The 25,743-nt window shown below is 52.5% G+C and overlaps 3 protein-coding genes across 11 annotated transcripts; 2 read left to right on the forward strand and 1 right to left on the reverse strand.

Moving 5' to 3' along the window:
• Positions 1 to 482: 482 nt before the first annotated feature.
• On the reverse strand, positions 483 to 5,239 carry Irf3 (interferon regulatory factor 3). 5 transcript variants are annotated; one of them, XM_048438087.3, is made up of 9 exons: positions 5,102 to 5,239; positions 4,840 to 5,013; positions 4,044 to 4,216; positions 3,139 to 3,310; positions 2,983 to 3,053; positions 2,699 to 2,864; positions 2,202 to 2,582; positions 1,246 to 1,361; positions 483 to 708 (listed from the first exon to the last, which is right to left on the reverse strand). In XM_048438087.3, the coding sequence occupies exons 3-9, from the start codon at positions 4,206 to 4,208 to the stop codon at positions 544 to 546; spliced, it is 1,236 nt and encodes a 411-aa protein (XP_048294044.1). In that variant the 5' UTR covers positions 4,209 to 4,216; positions 4,840 to 5,013; positions 5,102 to 5,239; the 3' UTR covers positions 483 to 543. The 5 variants fall into 5 exon arrangements, with proteins under 5 accessions (XP_048294044.1, XP_048294043.1, XP_048294042.1 ...); XM_048438086.3 differs by lacking the exon at positions 4,840 to 5,013 and having other exon boundaries at positions 5,018 to 5,236; XM_048438085.3 differs by having other exon boundaries at positions 4,840 to 5,236.
• Positions 5,240 to 5,305: 66 nt separating this feature from the next.
• On the forward strand, positions 5,306 to 11,589 carry Bcl2l12 (BCL2 like 12). Of its 4 annotated transcripts, none has more exons than XM_048438088.3 (8): positions 5,306 to 5,447; positions 5,782 to 5,893; positions 6,058 to 6,200; positions 8,268 to 8,354; positions 8,438 to 8,529; positions 8,936 to 9,010; positions 9,622 to 9,909; positions 11,381 to 11,589. In XM_048438088.3, exons 2-8 carry the CDS (start codon positions 5,790 to 5,792, stop codon positions 11,429 to 11,431), a joined length of 840 nt encoding a protein of 279 aa, XP_048294045.3. In that variant the 5' UTR covers positions 5,306 to 5,447; positions 5,782 to 5,789; the 3' UTR covers positions 11,432 to 11,589. The 4 variants fall into 4 exon arrangements, with proteins under 4 accessions (XP_048294045.3, XP_048294048.3, XP_085538989.2 ...); XM_085682863.2 differs by having other exon boundaries at positions 5,437 to 5,568; XM_048438091.3 differs by lacking the exon at positions 8,936 to 9,010 and having other exon boundaries at positions 5,309 to 5,447.
• Positions 11,590 to 16,099: 4,510 nt separating this feature from the next.
• On the forward strand, positions 16,100 to 25,065 carry Prmt1 (protein arginine methyltransferase 1). Of its 2 annotated transcripts, XM_048438094.3 has the most exons (11): positions 16,155 to 16,251; positions 18,310 to 18,363; positions 18,834 to 18,935; positions 20,246 to 20,401; positions 20,502 to 20,565; positions 22,215 to 22,357; positions 22,789 to 22,876; positions 22,966 to 23,081; positions 23,769 to 23,919; positions 24,313 to 24,434; positions 24,842 to 25,065. In XM_048438094.3, the coding sequence occupies exons 1-11, from the start codon at positions 16,216 to 16,218 to the stop codon at positions 24,923 to 24,925; spliced, it is 1,116 nt and encodes a 371-aa protein (XP_048294051.1). In that variant the 5' UTR covers positions 16,155 to 16,215; the 3' UTR covers positions 24,926 to 25,065. The 2 variants fall into 2 exon arrangements, with proteins under 2 accessions (XP_048294052.2, XP_048294051.1); XM_048438095.3 differs by lacking the exon at positions 18,310 to 18,363 and having other exon boundaries at positions 16,100 to 16,251.
• Positions 25,066 to 25,743: the final 678 nt, after the last annotated feature.

Genomic DNA, 25,743 nt, shown 5'->3' on the forward strand with positions numbered 1-25,743 from the left:
AAAGGGTTATGGGGGAGGGAGACATCATGAAGGGGCCACACCAGACCCAGGAACGTGGTGACAGGAGGCAGGGCCCAGCCTCAAACAGCAGCTGGGCTGTCTCATGGATACTGGAGCTGACCCCATTGAGTGGCCTCTAGTGTCAGCAGCCCTGTGAGGCTGCAGTGACTCAGTCCATGGTCCTAGAAGGAAACTGAGGCGGTAAGTCAGGCTGCCCACAATGGCCTGCCAGTTGTCATCCATTACCACTCAGATTCCCCTGGCTCATGAAGGGAGAGCGTGCAGCCCCGGGCCTGGCCTGTCTCCCACTTACTTTGTGATACTTTCTCCAGGACCGTGGGGAGAGGTCAAGACTGGTAACTATGTGGTCCTCGCTCCTTCAGTCTCACTCACCAAGCACCTAAACTCCAGTTGCATGTGGGCAAACTGAGACCTCTGTAGAATAATCAGCAGTTTGGGGACAGTGTAACACCAGACAGACGTGTGATGGCATAAACTGCTTTATTGGTGTCTGTTGGGCAGGGCTCAGGTGTCTCTGGTGGCCTATAAGTCCATGTCCTCCACCAAGTCCTGGAGGTAGGCCTTGTACTGGTCAGAAGTGAAGGAGATAGGCTGGCTGTTGGAGATGTGCAAATCCACGGTTCTCAGTGAGGAGGCTCCCCCTTCCCGAGCCATCTCTAGCAGCTCCTTAAGACATGTGGGAACAACCTACATGGTGCAGGAATGAATCAGAGCAAATGGCTAATCAGTACACACTCCCAGCATAGCCCAGGGTGGATCCTCCCTCAAGCTAGGGCTGCTAGGAACTGTAGTTCCCCCTCCCACAGGCATAACCAATGGGGCTCCTGGGAGCTGAATACTTCAAAGGCTGTATACTTGCAGCTGACAGCTCCAGGGTCTAGTGTTAGAATAAGCTGTGATAGCTAGGCCCTGATGAAGATGGGGAACAGTGGCTGTGGAGCCCTGTTGAAGATGCTGTTTCTTTTGTTTGTTTTTTTGAGACAGGGTTTCTCTGTAGCTTTGGAGCCTGTCCTGGAACTCGCTCTGGAGACCAGGCTGACCTCAAACTCACAATGATCTGCCTGTCTCTCTGCCTCCCAAGTGCTGGGATTAAAGGCGTGCGCCACCACCACCCAGCTGAGTTGCTGTTTCTTGGAGGGGCTTCTGGGAGTTTTAATCCCTGGCTGCTGCAGGTTCCTCTACAAATGGACCCTCCCAGCCCCAGAAGCACAAGACAGCTGTCACCTTGACCATCACAAGCCTCTTGACCCACGGCTGGTCCTGGGGCCACGACTCCCCTACACAGAACCACAGAGTGTAGCGTGGGGAGTGTCCACTTCCTTCCATGAAGGCAATCAGATCTGGGAACCCAGAAGTTAGGTCAGAAAAGAAAGGATGGCCCTCTACGCTTTCCATGCACTTACTGTCTTCCCTGCTAATTCTCTGCCGTCACCATAGGCACTGCCTTTCTGGGCAGTTCCCTGCAGACAAGCTCATCCATATCTGCTTTCCTCCTTCAGCAGCACTATGGAGGTAAGATGTCAGCCCACCCCACCCAGGGGCTCCACAGTGAGGAGGGTGGGCCCTAGAGGAGGCTGTTGGGGTGGCTCCTCAACAGCTCAGGCCTTGCTGTGGTTCTCTGAACTGACACTGTCATGCTAGCCTTTAAGGGCTGCCAGGAGGAACGCATTTAAGGCCAGCCGAAGCAACGAGACCCTGCTTCAGAAAACTCAAGTATTTAATAGAAATGCAATGTCAAGCTGAGCACCAGCTCACACCAGGCGCCCTAGCCCTAGGGAGACCTGGGCTACAGAGGCCTTTTCTCAAAACAGCTTCAAGACTCTCCATCTCACTTGGCATTTTGTGGGTTCTCAGCAGTCCCATGTGTTTAGTGGAAAACACTGGAGGCAGGTGCTGGTCTCGTTCCCCAAAACTACTGGACAGCAGAGCTCTAGGGGACTTATTTATCCTGTAGTTTGCAGGGGCACTACCGTTGAGCCAAGCCCCACCCCAGCATCATTTCTGTATATTCAACATAAAATGGTTGCCAGAGCATCTTATAATGCTTGTACTACTTGAGGTTCAACAGTTACAGCAGCCAGCCCCCAAACTTGGCAGGCCTGTCCTTTGCCACAGAGCAGAGTAGCAGGCTCTGAATACAGTCCACCACCATGACCTATCAATCCCCATAGGGTACTCACCTGTCACAAAGGGCCCAAGGTCGAACACAACTCCGTCCAGGTCTTTGGGAACCTCTCCATCAGGCCCTCGCCCACTGTCTGGAAGCAGCTCGTCACCCAGAGCCCAGAAGGAATGGGAGTGGCCCAGACGCTGGGCCCGGAGACACTGCCCTGACCGCCACAGAAACAGCCCCTTGCCCAGCCCCTTGAGTACTTGGCTCACATACTCTCTCACAAGCCTGTCTGTCAGAAACCCCTCAGGGTCTGGCAGGGTGACTGGCTGTCCAGGCAGTGTCCTGTTATCAGCTGTGGTGCCCACCAGCCGCAGGCCCCCTGGGCAAAAGAGTGTCTGCTGGAAGACCTGCCGGCCCCGATAGAAAGCGGTCACTTCGAACTCCCATTCTGTGTGGAGGCATGAAAAGGGAGAGGTGAAGAGGACCAGGGTGAGGGCTGCTGCCCCTGCTGCAGCCCTTCCTGCCCCTGCTGCAGCCCTTCCTACCCCACAGCCTGGCACTCACGTTCCTCAGCTAGCAGCTGCCTCAGTGGATTTTCCTGGGGTGCCAGGTTTGGGAGGTTGTCCAGGTTTGGGCTTAGTGGTGGTTGAGGAGCAATAGCCAGGCCCAAGGACCCCTCATCCAGGAGAGGTCCCAAGACCATGTCACCCAGTAATTCTGGGAGGTCTTCCTGGAAGAGGAAAGAGTGGTGAAGGAATGGAGGTTCAGGGGTAAAAGCTGGGCTGGGGAGGAAGGGTTGACCTAACAGGGACAGGGCAAGATGAGGCACAGGACTGGTGCCTCCTCACCTGGGGATCAGACACACTGCTTTTGCCATTGGCATCAGGAGAGGTGTCCAGATGTGCAAAGTCCCTTGCTGCTGTCCAGAGAGAGGGTGGGTTGAATGAAGGGCAGAGATCTCCTGATCCCAAGGTCTGCACCCAAGCCAGCCTGGTTACACACACCTGGGGTCACAAACTCATACACTTTATGAGGGTCAAAAGGGTCCTTGCTCTGGTCATCGGCTAATCGCAACACTTCTTTCCGGTTCAGGGCCGACCGGAAATTCCTCTTCCAGGTTGACAGGTCAGGCTTATCCTTCCCTGGGATGTAGGCACCACTGGCTTCAGCCCAGGCCTGACACACCAGTGATTCCAGGATAGGAAGGGAGAGGATTTAGATTCTGCCCTGACTTCCTGACACCTCCCACCATGTTGCATCCTGTAGCTTCAGAGCCAAGGTCTCGCATTCACCTGGCCCCTTATCCTTTCAGCACCAAAAAGAAATCCTCTTTGGCTTTGAAACAGGGTCTCACACACTAACCGAGGCTGGGCTCCAACTTGTCACCGTCCTGCTGTGTGCCACCAGGCAGGACACCCCAGGACACCTTCAGGACCAAGTCTCACATTCTCTCTATTTCTACCACTAGTCCATGCTAATTTGGCAACTACTAACCCCATCTGTGAGGCAGTCTCAAACTTGAAGTGTTCTAAAATCGAGCACACCCCCCAAAGACCTCTCATTCTCTGCAGCAGTGGTTCTCAACTTTCCCAATTCTGCGATCCTTTAATACAGTTTCTTGTGGTGACTCCAACCATAAAATTATTTTTATTACTACTTCATAACTAGTTTTACTACTGTTATGAATTGTAATATAAATATCCGACGTGCAAACCCTGTGGAAGTGGTGTACTACAGGTTGAGAACCTCTACTACAGAACGTGCTTTAAGTGACCCAAACTTGCTTTCCGGGTTCTATTCTTGGAATCGGCCAATCAATTCCTGTCTATCCCTCCAGTCCCATCTACCTTCATTAGCAAGACCCGACCCCTAACTAGCCACGCCCGGGAACGCCTCTTCAACGTCGCACCTGGAAGATGCCAAAGTCAGCCATCTGGGCGTCCTGCCGCAGGCCATGCTTCCATGGGATCCGGAACCGAGTGCGGCTCTCGTCCAGCCAGGCCACGCCTTCCAACTGCCCCTGGTCCAGCTGCGACACCAGCCAGGGCAAGATCCGCGGTTTCTGGGTTCCCATGCTTGGGCCTGCGCACACAGGGCAGTTCCTGAGTATGCATGTCAAGGAGCAAATGCACTCAAACCTCCGCGATCCGTTCGCCTTCTTTTACTCATGCTTTTGTGGGGTACAAATGGGAAACTCCTTTCCACCCTTCCATACCTAGTGGGGCCGTCTTTCCTACCCTAGCTTCTCCGGTAGAAACTCTACCTACCCATCGGTTCCTTCTCTTTTATAAATACAAGGCCCTCCCTATTATCCAAAGCAGGCACCCCACTTCTAGGGTGGAGCCCTCTGTTCCTAGTCTTTTCAGACCGTGACTGCTGACCTTCACCCACAGGTTCTTTGCTCATTTCCAGTCTTCTCCTAAAAGCTTCCAAGTGCAGTCGCCTCTCTCCAATCTTCTGTTTTGGTTTTCCTATATTGTTTTTATTGATGTTTTTAGAAAGGGCCTAGAACGTTGCATAGGCTGGCCTTGAACTTGCTGTGTTCAATTCTTTTTGCAACCCAGATTGGCCTGGGACTCACTATGTGGCCCAGGCTGGCCTGGAATGCCCTCTGTAAGCCAAGCTAGCCTCAGGTTGTTCTTCAACTCACATAACCCAGGCTGGCCTGGAGCTCATTCTGTGGTCCAGCCCGGCCTGGCACTCACTTTGGCTGGCCTTGAACTTGCAGCAATCTTACTGTCTTCAGTCTGGGTGCTGTGACTGCAGACCTACGTCTTCAACGCATGGCCCTTCTGGTTTTCGGTCGCCGAGCTCCTGCGCGTCAGGGCTGCCCCATGCTGTGCCCTGAGGCCGCCACCCGTCCGATTCTTCCGCGTTACCTACCGGGGAGGAATCGTGCACTCGTGGGGCGCTGGGGCCAGCACTGGTGTCGGGGCCTCAGTAGTTCTGAGATTCGCAGCCACGCACCTTTCCCCTCCTGTCAGCTAAGCCTCCGAGCGCTGGGACTTTCTTTTCTAAAGATACTTTGAAATAAAAACAGCTTTTTCATAATTTGGGTAAGAAACCCAAAAGCATAGAGGCTACTTCTGGGCCCAACCCAACTCCCTCAATGCCCTTTTTTGGCCTTCCGCCCACAAGCATGCTGGGAACGCCATATGCAAATAATACAACACAACGCCCCGCCTCTTCTACGTTGGGGCGGTTACCAGGTCGGTTCAGTGCGCAGGCGCGGGAAAGTTGAATTTCCGAAAAGTTTGTTGAAATTGAGTGAAAGCGTGGGCGCCGGCGCAACTAGAACAGAACCCCGAACAAGGTGAGCGGGGTTCCAGGAAAGGATCAGAGCAGAAATCGAGGGGAACCAGTTGCTGGGGCGGCCACAGCCAGTCTTGTCTCTCTGCGGTCCAAGCTCCCAGGATCTCCGGTGCCAGCCAGAGGTAGTTGGAACTACATCCCCCAGCAGGCTGCTCGGCCCATAAACGGGGAAACCGGGCCAGTGAGTGCCTCAAGGCGTACTGGGATTGGTAGTACCCTAGCCTTTAAGTACCTCGATGTAGTAGTCCTAGCACTCAGTTACCTCCTCTCTCCAGACCCTTTTTCCTCGACAGAATCAACTGTCCAACTGGTTCATCCTCTGTCCTCTCCCTCAGGTGCCTCCATGGCCGGCTCTGAAGAGCTGGGGCTCCGAGAGGACACACTGAGGGTTCTGGCAGCTTTCCTTAGGCGCGGTGAAGCTGCTGTCCCTGTCCCAACTCCACCCAGGTGAGTGAGTGGCCACTCCCCCAGGGCCAGACTGGAAGGTCTTTGTGAGTACTGGTTCCCAACTGGCCCCCACCTGTCTCCTCCCTTCAGATCTGACCCCATATGCCTGACTCCAATTTCAAGAGTGATCTTCCATGGGGTTACTCTGAGATTCTTGTCCCCAGGAGCCCTGCCCAAGAGGAGCCAACAGATTTCCTAAGTCGTCTCCGAAGATGCCTCCCTTGTCCCCTGGGTAGAGGAGCCCCTCCCCCGGAGTCCTCTCGGCCCTGCTTTCTTCCTCTACGCCCCTGCTATGACTCGGGACCTGGTAAGAGATTTTTACACTGGTTACCTCTGAAACTTTAATGGCTAGGAGCTTTGGTTCTCAAAATCCAGACAGTACCTGTTAAAGGCCAGCACTGCTCAGTTTTAGACTTGTTTCTAGAGGGTAAGAGCAGTGTTGAGACATAGTCTCAGTCGCTTGAGCCTCCTGCATCAGCCTACTTCATACTGGAATCACAGGCATGCATCGTTACATAGAGCCCCAGAGACAGGGTTTCCTCTATGTAGCCCTGGCTGTTCTAGAACTCAAACCTACAGTGATCCTCCTGCCTCTGCCTCCCAAGTACAGAGATCCGCCTTTCTCTGTGTAACAGCCCTGGCTGTCCTGGAACTCAGGCCATAGACTAGGCTGACCTTAAACTCACAGAGATCCTCCTGCCTCTGCCTCCTGAGTGCCGGGATTAGAGGCCTGTGCCGGGATTAGAGGCCTGCGCCACCACCGCCTGGCTGAGCTTGGATTTCTACTGAGCAATTCTGTGGTTCACCAGGGGGAGGTGCTCTGGCACCCTTCTTAGGTAATTATCTCTTTCCTTACATAGGTGCTTCCCTGGCTCTTAGGGAAGACTATTTGTGGCACCAGTACCCCAGGGCATGAGACAGGAGGCATGGTTGTCAATCACAACTCCTTAGCCAATTGGTAATGTCAAGTAGTAGAGAAAAACTGGAAGGGGTATTAGGACTTGATCAGTGATGATCAGTAGGCCTGGCTGTGGGGCCAGTGTAAGTGTGTAATCAGCACTTGGGAGCTGAGGCAGAAGGATTGTTGTGGGCTTAAGGCCAGCCTGAATTACAGAAGCTGAGGACGTAGTCGAGTCAGTAGAGTGCCTGCCTAGCATGCATGAAGCCCTGTATGCGATTCCCATCAGCACATGAGGCATAGTAGTATATATTAGGAAGCAGAGGAAAAGGGCCTACAGGTCTTCTTCAGGCATGTGCTTGGCACACAGACACACATGTAGGCAAAACACCCATACTCATTAAATAAAAGAAAAAGGTTTGTTTTGTCTTTTTGTTTTGTTTTGTACACGGTTTCTCTGTGAAACAGTCTGACTGTCCCATGTAACAGACTTTGTTCTTAGGTCGCCAGCTACCTCCCAAATCATGACGTGGAGACATTATTATGAATGCTTGGCCTTTGCTTAAGTTCTCCTACCAGCTCTTACAGTTTCATTTAACCTGTTTCTATTCATCTATGCTTTGCCTCAGGGCTTTTTACGTTTCTTCCATTCTGTGCGCCCTGCTATCCTGCTTCCTCTGTGTCTGGCTGGCTGGCTCCTGGCGTCTCTTATTCCTTCTTCCCCTGAACTTGAGATCTTCCTCCCACTTCCTCTCCCTGCCTGGTGGACGTCCTAACCATACCACCTCCCTCACTATTGGCTGTTCTCTTTTGTTTGTTTACTGTTTGTATTTCGAGATAGGGTTTCTCTGTAACAGTCCTGGCTGTCCTGGAACCCACTTTGTTGACCAGGTTGGCCTCAAACTCACAGAAATCCTCCTGCCTCTGCCTCCCGAGTGCTGGGAGTAAAGGCATGAGCCATTGAAAGAGCATTGGATTTCATGGATCTGGAATTATAGAAAATTGGGAGACACCATGTAGGTGGTGGGAATTGACCCAGCTGCTGGGTCATTCAACCTCTGATGCATTTTTCTGGCCTTCATGGGCACCATGCACCCAAGTGGCATACAGACACATGCAGGCAGAACCCCCATATACATAAAATTAAAAAATAATTTTAATGAAGCATACTTGATAGGCGGCTTACCCAGAAGAAAAGTGTGGCTGCAGAGGTGAGTCTGCTCTGTTGCTGATCTGGGAGCTTGGCCTTAGTGGATGGAAGAACTTCCAAAGTTTAGCTCGAATATTTTCAGTGTAATTTGAGGGTGCAACAAAGTAGAAAGGCTTAGGATTTTGACATCTTTTACCAAAGTCTCTCATGGCCTAGTTTTTACCCCTTTGTGAACTGAAAATTGTTGCTGTCTAGTAAGGTGGTTTGGAGGAGAAAATTCATAAGTATATCCTGTTCTGTAGACAAAGAATTATTCTTTCAATCAGGTCCAGCTACTTCAGATTTCTATGCCATGGTTGCCCAGCGTCTAGAACAGTTGGTCCAAGAGCAACTGAGATCTCCGCCCAGCCCAGGTAAGCAGCAGAGGAGCCTGGAACAGGTGAGAGTGGGGGTGAGGCCAGGACCCCTCCTCATTCCGTTCTCTTCTTATTCCCAGAGTTCCAGGGACCCCCACCCACAGAAAAGGAAGCCCTGCTAAGGAGGCTGGTAGCCTTGCTGGAGGAGGAAGCGGAAGTCATCAACCAAAAGGTGACTGGCTATGCTCTATGCCTTTGAGAGGGCAGTGATGGGACTGGGTAGAAACAGGATTTGCATTGTCTTGGTGAACAGGTGAGGGTCCAGTGCTCAGTGAACACCAGATCATCTTTACAGGAGCTTTGGAGCTTCACCACAGTGTACCCGTGGACCAGCAGCATGCCAGGGGAATCCAGTCAACAGAAACCACTAGAGGCACTAGAGACTGGGTCACAGCAGAGCCCTTGCCTAGTAACCTGAGGTCCTTAACATTCCTCTCTATCACCCTCTCCCCCAAATCAAAACCTCAGAAACAAAGAACAACACAGAGAGCACAGCACGAGCCAGGGAAGAGAATGGCTGTGAGCGGGGGTCTGAAATTTGATTGTAGTAGGCATGGTGACACACACTTTCCTCTCAGCATGCTTCAGGGTTCTCCTGCGCCACAGAACGAGTTCCAGGGCTGCACAGGGAGACATCGTTTCAACAAAATAAGGTGGGACATGGGTGCAGGCCTTTAATCCCAGCAGTTGGGAGGCAGAGGCAAACAGAGCTCTATGACTTCAAGGCCAGCCAGGGCTGCATGGTGAAACCCTGGCTCTAAAACCAAAAAAGAACCCTGATTGACTACAGTAAGGATACAGCTCAGAATATGGAGGAAATGCCCACTGAAGTGTAGCTTCTGAGTTTCCTGGAACCTGATTGGCTTTCAGAGCTGGACAGTACTGTAACAGCGATTATCTGGTAGGAAAGAAGTTTTCCATAAATGGCTTCAACCACTCTTTTTTTTTTTTTCCCCTCTCCAGGCAGGGTTTCTCTATTCCTGGCTGTCCTGGAACTCACTTGTAAATCAGGCTGGCATTGAACTTGCCTTCTAAGTGCTGGGATCAAAGGTGTGTGCCAGCACTCCAGGCTTGGCTTCAGGGACTCTTAACTAAAGGAAAACTTGTTATTTAGAACTCAGAACTCTACTTGGCTCAGAGTCTAGCTAGACCCCCTTCCTGGAAGTCCATTGGCCAAGACCATAGAGGATGATTATGTGGGACTTACTGTTTGGGCTGGTTGTGGAGGGGTGCAGTTAGCTGATGCTGCCCCTCTGCCCCTCAGCTAGCTTCTGACCCAGCTCTGCACCGGAAACTTGCTCGCCTGTCAGCGGGCTCCTTTGCCCGCCTTGTGGAACTCTTCTCCAGTCGCGAAGTCAGCTCCTCCCCAAGCTGTGCAAGCCCCTCGTTGCCTTGCCCGGCACCCCCACCGCCTTCCCCAGAGCCATTGGCCCGCCTGGCTCTGGCTATGGAGCTGAGTCGGCGCGTGGCCGGGCTGGGGGGTACCCTGGCCAACCTCAGTGTGGAACATGTACACAGCTTTGCGCCCTGGATCCAGGCCCATGGGGGCTGGGTAAGTTGCACGTCCTGCCAAGCCTCAGTTTACCCTACTGCCATTTGATGGGTGACATCTTAGGTTTCCTTCCAGAAGTCCCAGCTCCATTTACTCCATTGTGTACTCATTGAGCACTTGCTGTATGCCAGGCACTGTGCTGACTTCTGATGCCCGTCGGACTTGGGCAGCAGTTGTGAGAGGAGCTCTTACAGCTCCCTAGTCCTCTCTTCTTTTAAAAAAATTTTTTTTATGATTTATTTTCCTTTATTTTATGTGCATTGGTGTGAAGGTGTCAGACCCCCTGGAATTGGATTTTCAGACAGTTGTGAGCTGCCATGTGGGTGCTGGGAATTGAACCCGGGTCAGTCAGTCAGCCATTTCTCCAGTCCCTCCTCTCATCTTTTTAGGGTAGCTATGTAGTAGAGGATGGGATTCTTCAGGGTCTAACGGATCTCTGCTTTCTGTGTTGAGTATAAACCCAGTGAGGTCTTCCCTGGACCCTGTTTATTATTTTTTTTCCTGTTTATTATTTTATACATATAAATAGAAATAAATCTGCTTGGCATGATGCCATATGTTAGCCATGTTTAATCCTAGGACTCAGAGGCAGGCATCTCTATAAGGACAAGGCCAGCCTAGTATACATAGGGGATTTCAGACCAGCTAGGGCTATGTAGTGAGACCCTGGAGGTAAAGGTGGGGAAAATGGTACCTGGTGGTGCAGGCCTGTCATCCCTGGTACCAGAGAGGCTAAGGCAAGAACATACAGCTTTAGACATACTGGGCTAGAGAGCAGGTTCAAGGTCAGCCTAGGCACCTTAGGCTGTCTTTGAGATCCTGTCTCAAAGTTGGGACAAAGCTCAGTGGTAGAGCCCAGCTTCAGAAGGGGAAAAGTGTGGTCCACAGACACAGCTAGCCATGGGAGGCCACTTGATCATCTTGAGATGGGGGCTGTGAGAGCCAGATGTGCGTAGATCGTCCTGGCCTCATGAATAGACCTGAAGAAGCCTGGAGATGGGTGCAGGAAGGATTGTGGGGGGTCACTGGTTGGTGGGGGGGGCAGGTTCTCTCCAGACTGAAGATGCCGTTGCGAGCATCTGTAGGTTCCTCCTGCATTCCCTGGGCTCGGGGGTGCGGAGTGAGTGATGGAGGAATCCGGCCCACGCTGGAGCAGACTGGAGAGGAAGGATGCACAAGTGGCACTCGTCTAAGAAGCTGGCATACCCCTTCTTCTAACAGGGGTGCCAGGAGAACTTAGGGGAGACCAGAGACTGGGCAGGAAGGTGACAGAGTTAAAAGACAGTCCTTAGAGCGGACTGAAACCAGCACAGAATGGCTAGCCACTGAGTGACTTAAGTGGCAGGACTCTCCCTTTTCTGTCTTTCCATCTCCCTCTGTGGGTATCTGATCTAGACCTCAGTCTCCCCTTCCTGTCTTTATCACGGTGGTAGTGTCAGTGAAGTCAGCTTATGGACTCTGTCCCCTGCAGGCAGGCATCCTGGCTGTGTCGCCTGTGGACCTGAACTTACCCCTGGACTGAGTGCTCCCGTGAGGCTGCTGCAGGAGTGCCCACAGGTCCTGACACCCGAATTTCCTCTCAGGGCTCAGGTGGTGGCTGCCATGCCACCTTCTTCTTTTTTTTGCCAAAAAGATTGTTTAGAAATATTTCCGTATTAAAAGCTTTGTTCTTTAACTAGAGCACTAAAGTGTTTGACTATGTGAGTTTACGAGTGTGTGTGTATACATGTGCATTTCCATGAACTGGAATACATGTGGTAGTGAAAGGTCAAGGTTGGGGTCTTTATCACACTCCATCTTCCTCTTTCTTCCTTTTGTTGTAAAGGTGGCCCTGATTTACACCAGGCATGTGGCACCATGCTGACTTTAGTGTCAGCACTCAGGACAGCCAACGCTATACAGAGAAACCCTGTCTCGAAAAAAAAAACAAAACAATTTTTATGAGTGTTTGCATGTCTGTATGCACACTACATGTGTGCGGTGCCTACAGAGGCTACAAAAGGGTTCTAACAGCGGAGTCATCTCCAAGCCCCTTTATTTCTTTTCTTACATGATTTTATTTATTTATTTTTGAGACAGGGTTTCTCTGTAGCTTTGGAGCCTGTCCTGGAACTAGCTCTTGTAGACCAGGCTGGCCTCAAACTCAGAGAGATCCACCTGCCTCTGCTTCCTGAGTTGTGTGCCACCACCGCTCGGTAAGCCCCTTTATTTCTATAGATTGGTTTTTATTTATGTGTGTGTTTGTATGTGTGTGATCACATGCAAGGAAGGTGCCAGAATAAGGCATCACATCTCCTGGAGCTAGAGTTACGTGCAGTTAGCTGCCACGTACAGGCCCCAAGAACAGAACTTGGGTCCTCTGCAAGAACAATCGCTGTTGGGGCTGGAGAGATGACTCAGAGGTTAAAAGCATTGCCTGCTCTTCCAAAGGTCCTGAGTTCAATTCTCAGCCACCACATGGTGGCTCACAACCATCTGTTAATGAGATCTGGTGCCCTCTTCTGGCCTGCTGGCACACATGCAGGCAGAACTCTGTATACATAATAAATAAATCTGAAAAAAAATCGCTGTTAATCGCTGGGCAGCTGCTCCAACTCCGCTTTACCAATTTCTGTCATTTATTATTATGCATACAATATTCTGCTAACATGTACATGCCTGAAGAGGGCACCAGATCTCATTATAAATGGTTGTAAGACACCGTGTGGTGGCTGGGATTGAACTCAGGACCTCTGGAAGAGATAATCAACGCTCGTAAGCTCTGAGGCATCTCTCCAGCCCTGCCTTACCGTTTCTAAAAAAGTATTTAAAAATTACAAGTACAGGTGTGTTTGGGGGTGGGCGGGCATAAGGATTGAGTGCAAATGACATTTGACCCCTCTGGAAGCAGAGTCAACAGGCAGCTGCCAACCACCTCACATGGAGTTGGGCTCCCAGCCAATGCTGAGCTACTTCTGTGACCCTGGTGAAGGACTTGGGAGTCCTTTCTGGCTGAGTCTTAGCCTTGTACATCCCTGAATCTCAAGAGCTTCCCCTTGTCCGCCATGTTTCAATCTGGAAGAAACAGGCACACAACCGACTTCTGGCAGTGCCCAGCTGCCTTTTTTTTTTTTTTTTTGTGTGTGTGTGTGTGTGTGCTATAGGCGACACGTCCTTCAGCTAAGCCAGAGGTTCTCAACCTTCCTGATGCAGTGACCCTTTTATACAGTTCCTCTTGCTGTGGTAACCCCCTCCAGCCAGAGCCATAAAATTATTTTTGTTGCTACTTCCTGACTATGATTTTGCTACCTGTTATGGATCGTAATGTAAAATTGTGGTCTTAGGTCAACGCTGTGAAAGGGCTGTTCCCCAGGAGGGGTCACGGTCCAGACTGAGAACCACTGAGGTCCATCTCCTGCCCTGACTTCTGGTAGAACTGAGGTTGCTAGAGGGAGTAGCTCAGTGGTGGAGCAGAGGTCTCATGGGTGTGTGTCAGCTGTACCTGTAAGCTGTGCAGTGAATAATGAAGCAGGCCTATGACCCCAGCACTTAGGAGATCAGGGGTTCAAGGCCATCCTCAGCTGCATAGTGTGGGCTACATGAATCCTTGCTTCAAAAACACGAAATTGGGCTGGCTAGACAATCAGTATGAAGTGTTTGTCACCCAAGCATAAAGACCTGCACGCTCCCAGCAGCCCCTGAGAGGACGGCTCCAGCTTTGCCAAGGCCTTCCTCAGCCAACACGCCCTTGATCCCAGGACTCAGGTGGCAGAGGCAGGCAGATCTCTGAGTCTGAGGCCAGCCTGGTCTACATAGTGAGTTCCAGCACTGCAAGGGCTACATACAGAAACCCTATCGCAAAAAAAAAAAAAAAATTAAAAAAGTGATGTTTTGTCCCCCCCCCCATTTTTTTGGTTTTTCGAGACAGTGTTTCTCTGTAGCCCTGACCACTCCCCTATCCTATCTGCCCTTCCGCGTCCTCACGGCAGTCTGCATTAGCAGCGATCTGAATGGGCTGCAGATTCCTGGTTAGTTAGTTATCTCTTATTAGAATGGCTGAGTATTAGGATGTCCTATATTCACTGGCTGTAGAGAAAATCCATCCCCAAAGTGGGGGCGCCATGTGAGATGGCGTGGAAGCCTGAGAGTGTCAGGAGTCCCAGGCACTTAGGACGGGACCAGGAACGCTGAAGTGAACGGAAGTGGTCCTGGGGGTGCTGTGGGGGGCTAGCAGGTAGGAACACCAAGGCTGGAGGGGAATCCTTGGGGATTGACAAAACGGTAAACTGTAGGCAGGAAGGGCCCTGGGGCTATTGAGATTTGGGACAGAGTAGCAGGACAGGTAGAAGTCAATCAAGAAATCATATTGAGCCGGGTGAAGGTAATGCACGCCTTTAATCCCAGCACTCGGGGCAGAGGCAAGCAGATCTCTGAGAGAAACCCTGTAGAAAGAAAGAAAGAAAGAAAGAAAGGAAGAAAGGAAGGAAGGAAGGAAGGAAGGAAGGGAAATCATAGTGGCTGAGAGAGGTTTTCGTACACCTTAAATCACAGCACTTGAGAGACACAGGCAAGTTCTAGGCCCAAGGCTACACAGTGAGACTGTCTAAACAAACTAGTCCTACCAGATGTCCAAAGTGTTGAGTCTGCAGCAGATGGTAAAGACCTTATCGCTAATGACTTGAGTTCAAGTCCTTCCATTTACCTGGTATAAAGAAATGACTCCTGCAAGTTTGCTTTGTGACCTCCGGAGTGTAGGAGCCAGCCCTGATAAGCTTAATAGGAACAGACCATCCAAAGGAAGTTCTTCCAACCATGACCACCTGCCAGTGGAAGACCCAGCCATGATAAGCTTAATAGAGGCCTGAGCTAAGTCTCAGTAGTTTATCCTGGTTGCAGGAAGGACCTCAAACTGAGACCACCCAGGAACAGACCATCATTCTAAGGAAATTCCTAACGTTCCGACCGCTGTAGATAGGATCACCTACCAGCACACATTCACCAGGACACACATTCACCTAGACAAATGTCAGCCAATCAGGGGTCCTGAACCTTAGAAATTCCTTATCCCCACCTTTGCTACTATAAAAACTCAACTCTAACTGAGCTCGGGGCTCTCCGAGCACTTCAACACCTTGGACACACGGAGAGTTCGAGTTTGCAAACTTGTGTGGAATAAAGTCTCTTTGCTTTTACATACAGAACTCGGTCTCCAGGGGTACTTCGCGGATCTGGCCCCACACGCATGGACACGCACACTTAACAGAGTAATTAAATGTTAGGAGTCGGAAAGAAGCAGGTCAGATGTGTACGCATACCTCATGAGGAGGCCCGGATTTAAGGGGCTCATTTGGGAATTTAAAGGATCCTGGGCTTGGGCCAAGTATTGGTAGGACAAAAGGTAGGTGCACAAACCCAGCAATTGGCATCCATCCTCAGACAAGGAGTAATTTCCTGCAGATCCAGGGAAACTCCCTGGAGGAGGTGGCGTCCAAGTTGCCCATGATTGACGGGTAGGAGTTGGCTAGACAAAGGGTGATGGGTGTTTCCCGCGGAGGGCTAGGAGAGACCACAGGTCTTCAAAACTTGGCGCAGGCCCGGACAAGAGTGTGGCTCATCGCACTAACACTCACTACGCCTCTTGGCTGGTTTCAGGACCAGAACGCTCCGCCATCTACATCCCAGCGATTCGGGATTTCCCATAGCTCGCCCACGCGCCCTAGTTCCTCTCGAAGTCGTCCCAGCAGGAGAATCCACCGAATGATGATGCCTGACATTCCTAAGAGCCAATCGCTGCTGTCCAAGGCGCTGCCCGCTTCCTTGTGAGCCAATGACCCCTGTTGTTCTTGACCGGTCACTTGAAGGGAATGGAATAAGAACCGTGAACGTCACCTTTTGCTCAACCAATAGCAACGAGAGAGGCGGGCCATTTTAGTGATAGACAGCTCTGTTTCTCGACTTCCGCTTAGCGCGGAGCCCGCCGGGAAGTTTCGAGATGGAGCTGGCCGGAAGGAGGCGGGAAGACCTTGTTGGATGTTACCCAATCATCAGATGCATTGGTTAAGATGGACAGACAGTTGTTCCCTTCCTAGCCCACAGGAGGGGGGTGGTCCTTTGAACGCTAGGAGGGGCGGGCACTTGATATTTGATCGACGGATCTTCCACCCAATTGCAGTGTGAACGTTGCAGATGGATGGCTTTGCTGGCCAATAAAAACTTATGGCGGGGTCTCGGGGGCAGGGCTGTGGACCCTCTGCTAAAAGGCGGTCCCCGGTCGGGGGGAGAGAGAAGAAAGGGGGGGGTCTCGGAGGCCGGAGGACTTGGGTGAAGATGGCGGCAGCCGAGGCCGCGAACTGCATCATGGAGGTGAGTAGCGGGGCACTTTAGGCCTGTGAGGGGGCGGCGCGCGACGGGTTGTCCACAGCCTGAACTGTGGAGACGGGGCCTTGGGTCTGCTGGGCCTCGCGTAGGGGCGCATCGAGGGATGTGTTCGACCGTGATGGGGGTGACCCCGGCTTTCGGGGTTCCGGGACCCCGCAGCCCAGTCGAGGGCCTTCGCACGTGTCCGTGGGCCGGGGGCGCGTCCTGCCAGGCCGCACGTGGTCGCGCAGCGTAGCGTGGGGAGGGGGGTGTGCCTCTGGAGGGGCCCCGCGGGCTCCACGTGCGGGACAAAGGCCCCGCCCCCGGCCCGATGACCTGCGCTGCACCCAGGGGGTCCTGGGGGTGCCACCTGCGTCCTGCGACCCGCTCACCCAGGCTGGGCTGTGGGCGCCCGTACACCCTCGTGGGGCCTGAGAGCATCATCCTCCCTTTACCCTTGTGCGGTTGCGGGGGGATGGGCAGAGCCCTATGACCTCTCTTTGAGAGGATAGTGGGGCATCTCCGCCGATGAGATGCGGATCGTCGCCGGGCACCCCCTCGTGGTTATTATGGGCTTGTGAGAGGGGTGTCGTTTTCATGGGGCGTGGCCCAAAGCCCACCCCATCTTGGGAGCGCTCTCGGGTGGATGGTCAGAGGTCGGTCTTTGGGGCGAAGGAGTTTGGATGACTCTATAGGTACACAGGCCAAGTGTCCTTAACCCCTACCTGACATCTTAAGGGTGGGAGGGGAGCCTTTTTTTGAGGATTTCCACCTTTGCCTAATTTCCCCCCCAAAACGGAATGAGCCAGGTGGTGGTGGCGGCGCACGCCTTTAATCCCAGCACTCGGGAGGCAGAGGCAGGAGGATCTCTGTGAGTTCAAGGCCAGCCTAGTCTGTTGAGCGAGTTCCAGGACAGGCTCCATAGCTACAGAGAAACCCGGTCTGGGGGGGGGGGAATGAAATTTTGGCACCTGATTGATGTTTGCTTACAGCTGAGTGTTACACTCCTGAGCTATCTCCCTCAGTCAGTTTGATGCAAAAGTCGGGCTGGCCTTGAACTTGCCACCTCCATTTCCTTAAGCCTCCTGAGTAGCTCAGGTGACAGACCTTCTCCACCAGGCCTGTTAGGCAGGTCTCAGTCTCAGGTTTCAGTCGGGTTGTTAGCCTGCTGGTATCTGGACGCCCCCCACTGGCTGTGGGGAACTGAGTGTGGTAGGTCATGGCCGCTCCAGAAGCCTTGGATAGCAGTCATTGATGGAATTTAATCTGATGGGGCCCATACCTCTTCAAGTTCTCTGAAGAGGAAGGTCAGTTGCTGGGACACCTGCCATGGGGTCAGTTGGCCTACGGAGTCACTGAAATGACCCTGGGTCTGGCACTGATAGACAGAAAAAAAAGAGAGGGCTGTTTCAGTGTGGGGACCCAGGTTGGGTGTGAAAGGAGGGTTGACCTCACCTTTCCAAAGCATGTGTTGTACCCCTGGGTGGCACCCTCTTTGGGGGCGGGGGCAGGTAAAATAGAGAGGCTGGTCTGTGTGTTCCTTGTCCAGGTGGAGTTGTGGGGGGAGTGAACCTACCTGCTGTGGTGTGGTGGTCTGCCACATTTCTCTAAGGTCAGGAGACAGGAGACCTGTTGCCTGTCAGGCCCCTCCCTCCAGTTTATTCATGGCACTTCAGCCTGGTGTGTGTGTCAGGAAATGTCACCTAATCTAGGGGGGGATTAGATGGTGGATGGTGAAGGGGAGTAACAGCTGGCAGTGCCATGTGCCCTGGCAGTTATTGGGTCCTCTGGCCTAGATAGGGAGGTGTATGTGGCCAGTCACCTGACCAGAGAGGGACCACATGGGGTGGGCCACCATCTCTTCAGCCAACAGCTGGGATAGGAGACCCTTTTCCCTTTCCTCCCCACACCTAGCCCTTCCCTTCCCAACTGCAGCCTCATTGCTTGCTTCTGCTTACACCACTCCCCTGCCCAGGAAAAGCCAGCCTGCACACACTCACTGCCCCAGAGGCCCTCCCCAGCCACCCCAGTAGCTAATCCGTTTTCCCTGTTACTCTCTCCTAGAATTTTGTAGCCACCTTGGCTAATGGGATGATCCTCCAGCCGCCTCTTGAAGAAGTAAATATCCTTTTGTGAGACCCCAGTCCAGTCCACTTCCATATAAGCATACCTGATACACATCTGGCTCCCAGGAGGTCTAACCATCCTCTTGCTTCAAACCAGTTTCCTCTGCTATGTCCCCTAAACACATAGGACAGACCCCTTCCCGGCCCCGCTGGCTTCTCCAGAACCATGGCTGCTTCCTTAACTCCATCTCCAGCCCCCCTCCCCTGGCTTTCCATGTGCCTGCCCTGGCTCTGCCCTCCCTTTCCTCCCTCCCCAGCTGTGGGCTGAGCTAGAGACGGGCATAGAGCCTGGAGAGATGGTAGGCGAGGCGGCTGCTCCCTGGATGGTACTCTGGGTGGGTCCTGGAAGCAGAAACATCCTTGGGGGGAAAAGATGCTGGAGGGGGCTGTAGGTGTCCTGTTGTGATGAGGAGGCTCTGGGGAGCCCACCTGTGACGTTTTTTGCTGCTCCCCTGCTCTCAGGTTTCCTGTGGTCAAGCTGAAAGCAGTGAGAAGCCCAATGCTGAGGACATGACGTCCAAAGACTACTACTTTGACTCCTATGCCCACTTTGGCATCCATGAGGTAAGTAAAGACGTCCCTTAAGGGCTGCAAGGCTGCATGCAAGGTGAATGTAGCATGGACACTGTTACCCTTCTTTTAGTTCATTGCCTTGGAGACAGGTTAGTCAGGCCCGGGCACTGCCTGCCAGTCTTCTGGCTGGGGTGGGAGTACTGTGCCTGTCTGCCACAGACCTCAAGATGAGGTCAGGCCTTGCCGGTGTCTGGCGCCCTCTGGTGACTGGCGGTGGGACTTAGCTCATGCTACCCTAGCTTTTTCCACAACCGTTTTGATGGAGTTCAGTGCAACTGAAATGGCATTGTAAAGAATCTTCATCCTGCTGGACGCGGGTGGCGCATAACTTTAATCCCAGCACTCGGGAGGCAGAGGCAGGTGGATCTCTCTGAGTTTGAGGCCAACCTGGTCCACAGAGCTAATTCCAGGACAGAAACTACAAAAACTACAGAGAAACCCTGTCTCAAAAAACCAAAAGAAAACAAAAAACAAAGAATTCTTGTCTTTTCCATGGGCCTTTTTTTAAAAAAAAAATGGTTCCACTGGAAATGTGGCTAAGTGGTAGAGCAGTTGTCTCGCGCATGTTGGACCCTGGCCTCCATCCCCAGCATCATAAGGGGGAAACACTGGAAAATACACATAAAGCAAAATTAAACTTTTGGGAGTGTGGGGCGAGCCTCAGTTCTAAAGGCCTGACTGTGCAAGCATAAGCTGCAGAGTTCAGTCCCCAAACCCACTTACAAGCCAGACACGGGGCTGGCAAGGTGGTTTAGGCACAGGGCCTAAGCTTGATCCCTGGAACTCAGACTAGGGAGGGAAGTCGTCCTGTGACCTCCACGTTCTGTATGCATAGTAAGTTTTAGGACAAGAATAGTAATGTGCTTGTATAACCTCAGCTCCAGGGCCGGGACATGCTGAGCACCAGGTGGCTGGAGCCTGAGAGGTGACGCCAAGAGTTGGCCTCTTCCTTGCATGTGCTGTGCAACCTACTTGCTGCCTCCTGTGTCTGCTCCCTATGTTTCAGCTGAGCCTGCCTTAAACTTTTGCTCCTCTTGCCTGGGTTTCCAGATAGCTAGGGTGAAGGCAATACCTTGGTGCCTTTCAGTGAATTAGACTGGCCTTGAACGCAGGACCTTCCAGCCCCAGCCTCCTGATTCATCCCTGGAGCTTGGGTGGGACTGATAAAACCTGAACAGAAGCTTGACTGAAGGGAAAGACTCTGAGGAGGAACAAGGCACTCACTGGCTTGCTCACCATCACTGTGGTGGTGACACCCAGCCCTTCTGTGTCCCTCATTCCGGTCCTGTCTTCATGTCCAGGAGATGCTGAAGGATGAGGTGCGCACCCTTACATACCGCAACTCCATGTTTCACAATCGGCACCTCTTCAAAGACAAGGTTGTGCTGGACGTGGGCTCAGGCACCGGCATCCTCTGCATGTTTGCGGCCAAGGCAGGAGCCCGCAAGGTCATTGGGGTGAGTCTCAGAAAGGGTCTGCTGGGGCTTGGGCTGGACGGTGCCTGGAGATGCTGGAAGAGCAAGGGCTGAACTCAACCCTTCTTTCTTCCTGTCTTAGATCGAATGTTCAAGCATCTCTGATTATGCTGTGAAGATTGTCAAAGCCAACAAGTTAGACCACGGTGAGAAAGAGGAAAGATGTATGAGGAGCACCGCAGCCAGTGGCTCCTTTGTGTTTGGTGGTACTGCAGGTGCCAGGGTATTGGCCCTGGTGCTTTAGGGTTTGGGGGTTTTGTTTGTTTGTTTTTTGGGGGGGTGCCAATGCTCAGGATTAAACTTAGGACTTCCTGCATGTAAAGCGAGAACTCTGCTCCCCTACTACTTCCCTGAGCTGTCAGAGCCAGGGCCTGCCAAGAGTTCTGCCCCAGCAGTTTGTTCTGACCATGACTGACACTGCCTTCCTGAGAATCCCACACCTGCTGCCAGCGTGTCCACAGCTTCTTCCACACTGCACTGTTGGGTATGCAGGTGGCAATACACACGTCTGCAGCGGTGTGCATTTTCCCCCCTCAGGGTAGGGCACCTGGCTCCTTCTATTAAAGGCCTTATTCATATACTCAAATGTACACATCCCTTTAAACTGTCTGTTGGAGGCCTTCAGCTTGCCTTAGACGGTACCCTCTGTCACATGTCAATTCACACCCAATCGGGTTTTGATATGAGGCAGGGTCTCACTATGTAGATCAGGCTGTCCTTGAATTTACAGAGATTCCCCGCTTGCTTCTGCCTCCCACATGTTGGGATTAAAGGTGTGTGGTGTGCCACCGCCAACCAGCTACAAAAGTACCTGTCAAAGCAGGCACTGTCACCCAGATCCCAAAAGGCTGCATCTACCCACACCTGTCTCTTTGCCTTGGAATAGACTGAAACAAAATTCCCATGGAATGTCACACACTAGTAAGACGAGCTCTGCCCTGTACTCTCTCCCTCTCAGTACTAGGGCTAGCAGAGGCCCTCCTGCTGAGCCACACTGCCGGCCTTCTGTGTATTCTGAGGCAGGGTCTCTTACTGTAATCTAAGCAGACTTTGAGCTTTCAGGCCTCTGCCATCAGGCCTGGCTAGCTGTATAGTTGGGTTTGTCTGTTCTTAGCACTTTATTTATGAGGGGTGTGCCGCAAAGCATAGGTGGAGGCCAGAAGACAATTAGTGGGCGTCTCTTCTCTCCTTCTACTCTGTGGGTCTTGGGGTGGAATTCAGACCCCCCAGATTGGTGGCAAGCACCCTAAACTTAGTCATCTCACTGACCCTTGTTTTAATATGAGACCATATCATTACTTACTGCTTTAAATCTACTGAATAGGAAACTATATCTGCTCTGAGGATGGCTAGTGGTGGAAGCCCAGACCTGGGGAATGTTAAACCTGGGCTCTTAGGCGAGCTGCTCCCAACATGAAGCTGCTGCTGCAGCTCTGTGGCTTGGTTTGTTTTGTTTTGTTTTAAGACAAGGTTTCTCTGTGTAGCTCTGGCTGTTCTGGAACTATCTATTGTAGACCGCCTGCCTCCTGAGTGCTGGAATTAAAGGCGTGTGCGACCACTGCCCAGCTGAGCTGGGTCTAGTTTTATAGCACTGGGGAGGCTGAGGCAGGCAGATCTCTGGGTTTGAGGCCAGCTTGGTCTATATAGCGAGTTCCAGGCCAGCCAGAGCTACACTGCGAGACCCTATTGAGAGAGAGAGGTGGAGATGCTGTTTGACCAACATTCTGTGGGGGGGTGTCTGGAACCAGACGGGCAAGCCCTCACTCTGACTGCCATGCCATTCCTGTGGCTGCAGTGGTGACCATCATCAAGGGCAAGGTGGAGGAGGTGGAGCTGCCCGTGGAGAAAGTGGACATCATCATCAGCGAGTGGATGGGTTACTGTCTCTTCTACGAGTCCATGCTCAACACCGTGCTGCATGCCCGTGACAAGTGGCTGGTGAGGCAGGGGAGTCCCCACAAGGCTGCATGTGTGCTGGGGATATAGTGGGCACCCCAGGTGAAGAAGCCAGAGTAGCGAATGTGCCATCAACTGCTCAGGTGGAGCATAGCTTTCTGAGGGGAGGAGTGGAGAGGAGCTAGCCTCAAGAAGGCCAGTGTAGAGCCCTTGTATCAGAAGTGTGTCTTTGTGTGGCAGCAGCGGGGAGGTGCCAGGGCAGTGAGGGTCAGGAGGACTCTGTACAGTTGGGGGGGTAGCTTTTCTTCTGGGGTGTTTCCAGGATCCTAAAGACTTTAGGACAACCTGGGGACCAGGTGCAAAGATGAGGGTGAGCCATAAATGGACGGTGACAGCCAGGGAGCATAGTGGGATGGACAGCTGGGTCTGCTCAGTGGCAGTCAGCTCTTGTTCTCACCCAACTCTTCCCTCAGGCACCTGATGGCCTCATCTTCCCAGACCGGGCCACCCTTTATGTGACAGCCATTGAAGACCGACAGTACAAAGACTACAAGATCCACTGTGAGCTGGGGCTGTGGGGGTTAGTGGGAGGGTGGGTAGTGGATACATGACCAGGGTTCCGCAGCTCATTTGACCCTATCTGTACCCAGGGTGGGAGAATGTATATGGTTTCGATATGTCCTGCATCAAAGACGTGGCCATCAAGGAGCCCTTGGTGGATGTGGTGGACCCGAAGCAGCTGGTCACTAATGCCTGCCTCATAAAGGTAACTCCCAGCAGTAAGGGTTCCAGGTCCCTGGCCTATCGGAGGCTTAGGGAAGACAGTTTGGCCCACACATTTGAGTTGTGAGGGCATGCCTGGTTGTAGTCCAGGCTAGAAGGACAAAGCAGGTAGAATGCACTGAAGCAGAGCCAGCCCCAGACAGGCAATGCTGGAAGCAGGCTGAGATGTGAGGTAGCTCCTGCGGAGCTCTGAGCCCCCTGAGACAGCTTTGGCAGCAGAGCCAGTGACAGTGCTGCCCTGCAGGTGGCTCGGCTGGTGTGTCCTGCGGAGCTTGTGATGGTTGTGTTGCATGCCTGTGATCTGAGGATCAAGAGTTGGGACTGGAAAGATGTGTATTTTGTTTCGTCTGTGGGTATGTGTGCCTGTTGTCTGGATGTTAGAAGAGAACATCAGACCTGGAACTGGAGTTAGAGATAATTGGGAGCTGCCAAGTATTTGCTTCCACGTCCTGAATGAGCAGCCAGCAGTGTTCTTAACCACCGAGCCCTCTCTCTAGCACCCTAAATAAAATCTTTCAATATTTTTTTTTTTAAGAATCTGTGGGCTTTATTTCAGAAGTGGGGTGGGGTTTGCTGGGCACTGATATTTGCTATGATGGGGAGGGACCTTACAGGCAGCAGTTCTCAGGTGGGGGATGGGTTCTGAGCACTGGGCTTGCCCGTTCTGCAGGAAGTGGACATTTATACAGTCAAGGTAGAGGACCTGACCTTCACCTCCCCCTTCTGCCTACAAGTGAAGAGGAATGACTACGTGCATGCCTTGGTGGCTTACTTCAACATCGAGTTCACCCGATGCCACAAGAGGACCGGCTTTTCTACCAGTGAGGGCCATGTGGGCCTGGGCCGGGCTGGGAAGGATGGCACTGAAGTCTGTGGGCCGGGGTTGTCAGAGCTGTTTGGGAACAGACGGAACGCTGTCAGCGAGGGCTGGGCATGGCTCAGTGGAAAAATGCTGTGCTGCTCTGGCCCTGGCCTCCACCGCTAATCCTTGGAAGAACAGGGTGCGTGGGGCACTGAGAACCTCCTGAAGCCTGGCTCTGCTGCCAGTGGTTGAGTGACTGAGTTTGATCCTAGTGTAGCTCTTTAAGCACAGGCAGGATGCAGGGGACAGCAGCCTTCACAGCCTCGCTGGGCACAGGCGCTAACATGTAGTCCCAGGGGCTAACATGGGCTACACGCAGCAAAGGCTGGTATTGATCATGCCCACCTTTCAGGTCCTGAGTCCCCATACACACACTGGAAGCAGACTGTGTTCTACATGGAGGATTACCTAACAGTGAAGACTGGCGAGGAGATCTTTGGCACCATTGGCATGAGGCCCAACGCCAAAAACAATGTGAGGCTTGGAGGAGTGGGAAATGATGTGTAGGCTGTGCAGAAAGGGTCTGAGCAGGGTTGAGCAGTGTCAGCTTGGGTGGCATGGGGCACCTTAGGAAGCCCCAGCATGGCAACTGGGGTCAATGATGATCCTTGCTCAATGCCCTTCCACAGGGATGGAGCCACTGCAGTCACCTGACTCCCTGTGCAGGTTAAAGTGGCGAACACCAGGGAGCATGGGGAAGTTGCAGGGCACTGGAGCAGTGGTGGGACTCTAGTATAAAGGAGCACTTGTTGGTGCTAGGTAGTATCCATCCAAACTGGCTGGGAAACGGTGGGGTCACTGAGGCAGGGTGCAGGGTGTGGACTACTTCAGCCTTGGCCTGATACCACACCTAAGCTCTGTCTTCCACCTTTCCCCTTCAGCGCGACTTGGACTTTACCATCGACCTGGACTTCAAGGGCCAGCTGTGTGAGCTCTCTTGCTCCACCGACTACCGGATGCGCTGAGGCGGCGCCAGGCTGGCCCTCCTGCAGAAGGGGGCTTAGGGACTGGGCTTGGGGGATGGGAGGGTACATCGTGACTGTGTTTTTCATAACTTATGTTTTTATATGGTTGCGTTTACGCCAATAAATCCTCAGCTGACCGATCTACTTCTTACCCTGGGGTTGGGGTGGCTGGGTAGCTTGTCACTTCCTGGGGAACTTGGTTGTACCTTGGGATAGGATTCTGGGCTATACCCAGTCCCTGGATTCCCATGACCTCTTCCTTCTACCTGTCCAGGACCATGTAAGGACAGGCCCAGCCTTCAGCCTCCCTTCCTATAGTGGCACCTGACATTCATCTCTTTAGCTAAGGTTGAAGGCAGGAGAGCTGGGTCTATTTGAACCTTCCCCTGGCTTCTAGTCATGCTGGATTGTGGTTTGGAAGTTATATCTATCTGCCTCTACACCAGAGCCTGTCCTGTGTCCTGCCCTTCCTGTGCTGTTTCTAAGTGAGCTGGCTCACCCTTACGTTCTGATCCACTGGTGTTTGTGGAAGTTGGGTCAACCTGGGTTGGAAACAGGCAGGAACTGAATTTGGATCCTATGTGTTATGGCCAAATGGGGCTGGGTAACTAAAGCCAAAGCTCACTTAGCAGGCACGGGCTCAAGAATGCCCTTGGGAGAGAGAGAACTTAGTACTGGCTCTTCAGCTGTACCTGGATCCTGCTACTGAATCACTGGAGCTCCTCTGGGTTGGCCCTGCCTCTGAGGAATACTAGGAAAAATGAGAGCCTTAGAACCTCCGCCGCTCCCCACCATCTAGGGCAGAGACTTGGGCAGCT

This window comes from Myodes glareolus, chromosome 24, assembly GCF_982192425.1.
Source record: "Myodes glareolus chromosome 24, mMyoGla1.1, whole genome shotgun sequence".
Lineage (NCBI taxonomy): Eukaryota > Metazoa > Chordata > Mammalia > Rodentia > Cricetidae > Myodes > Myodes glareolus.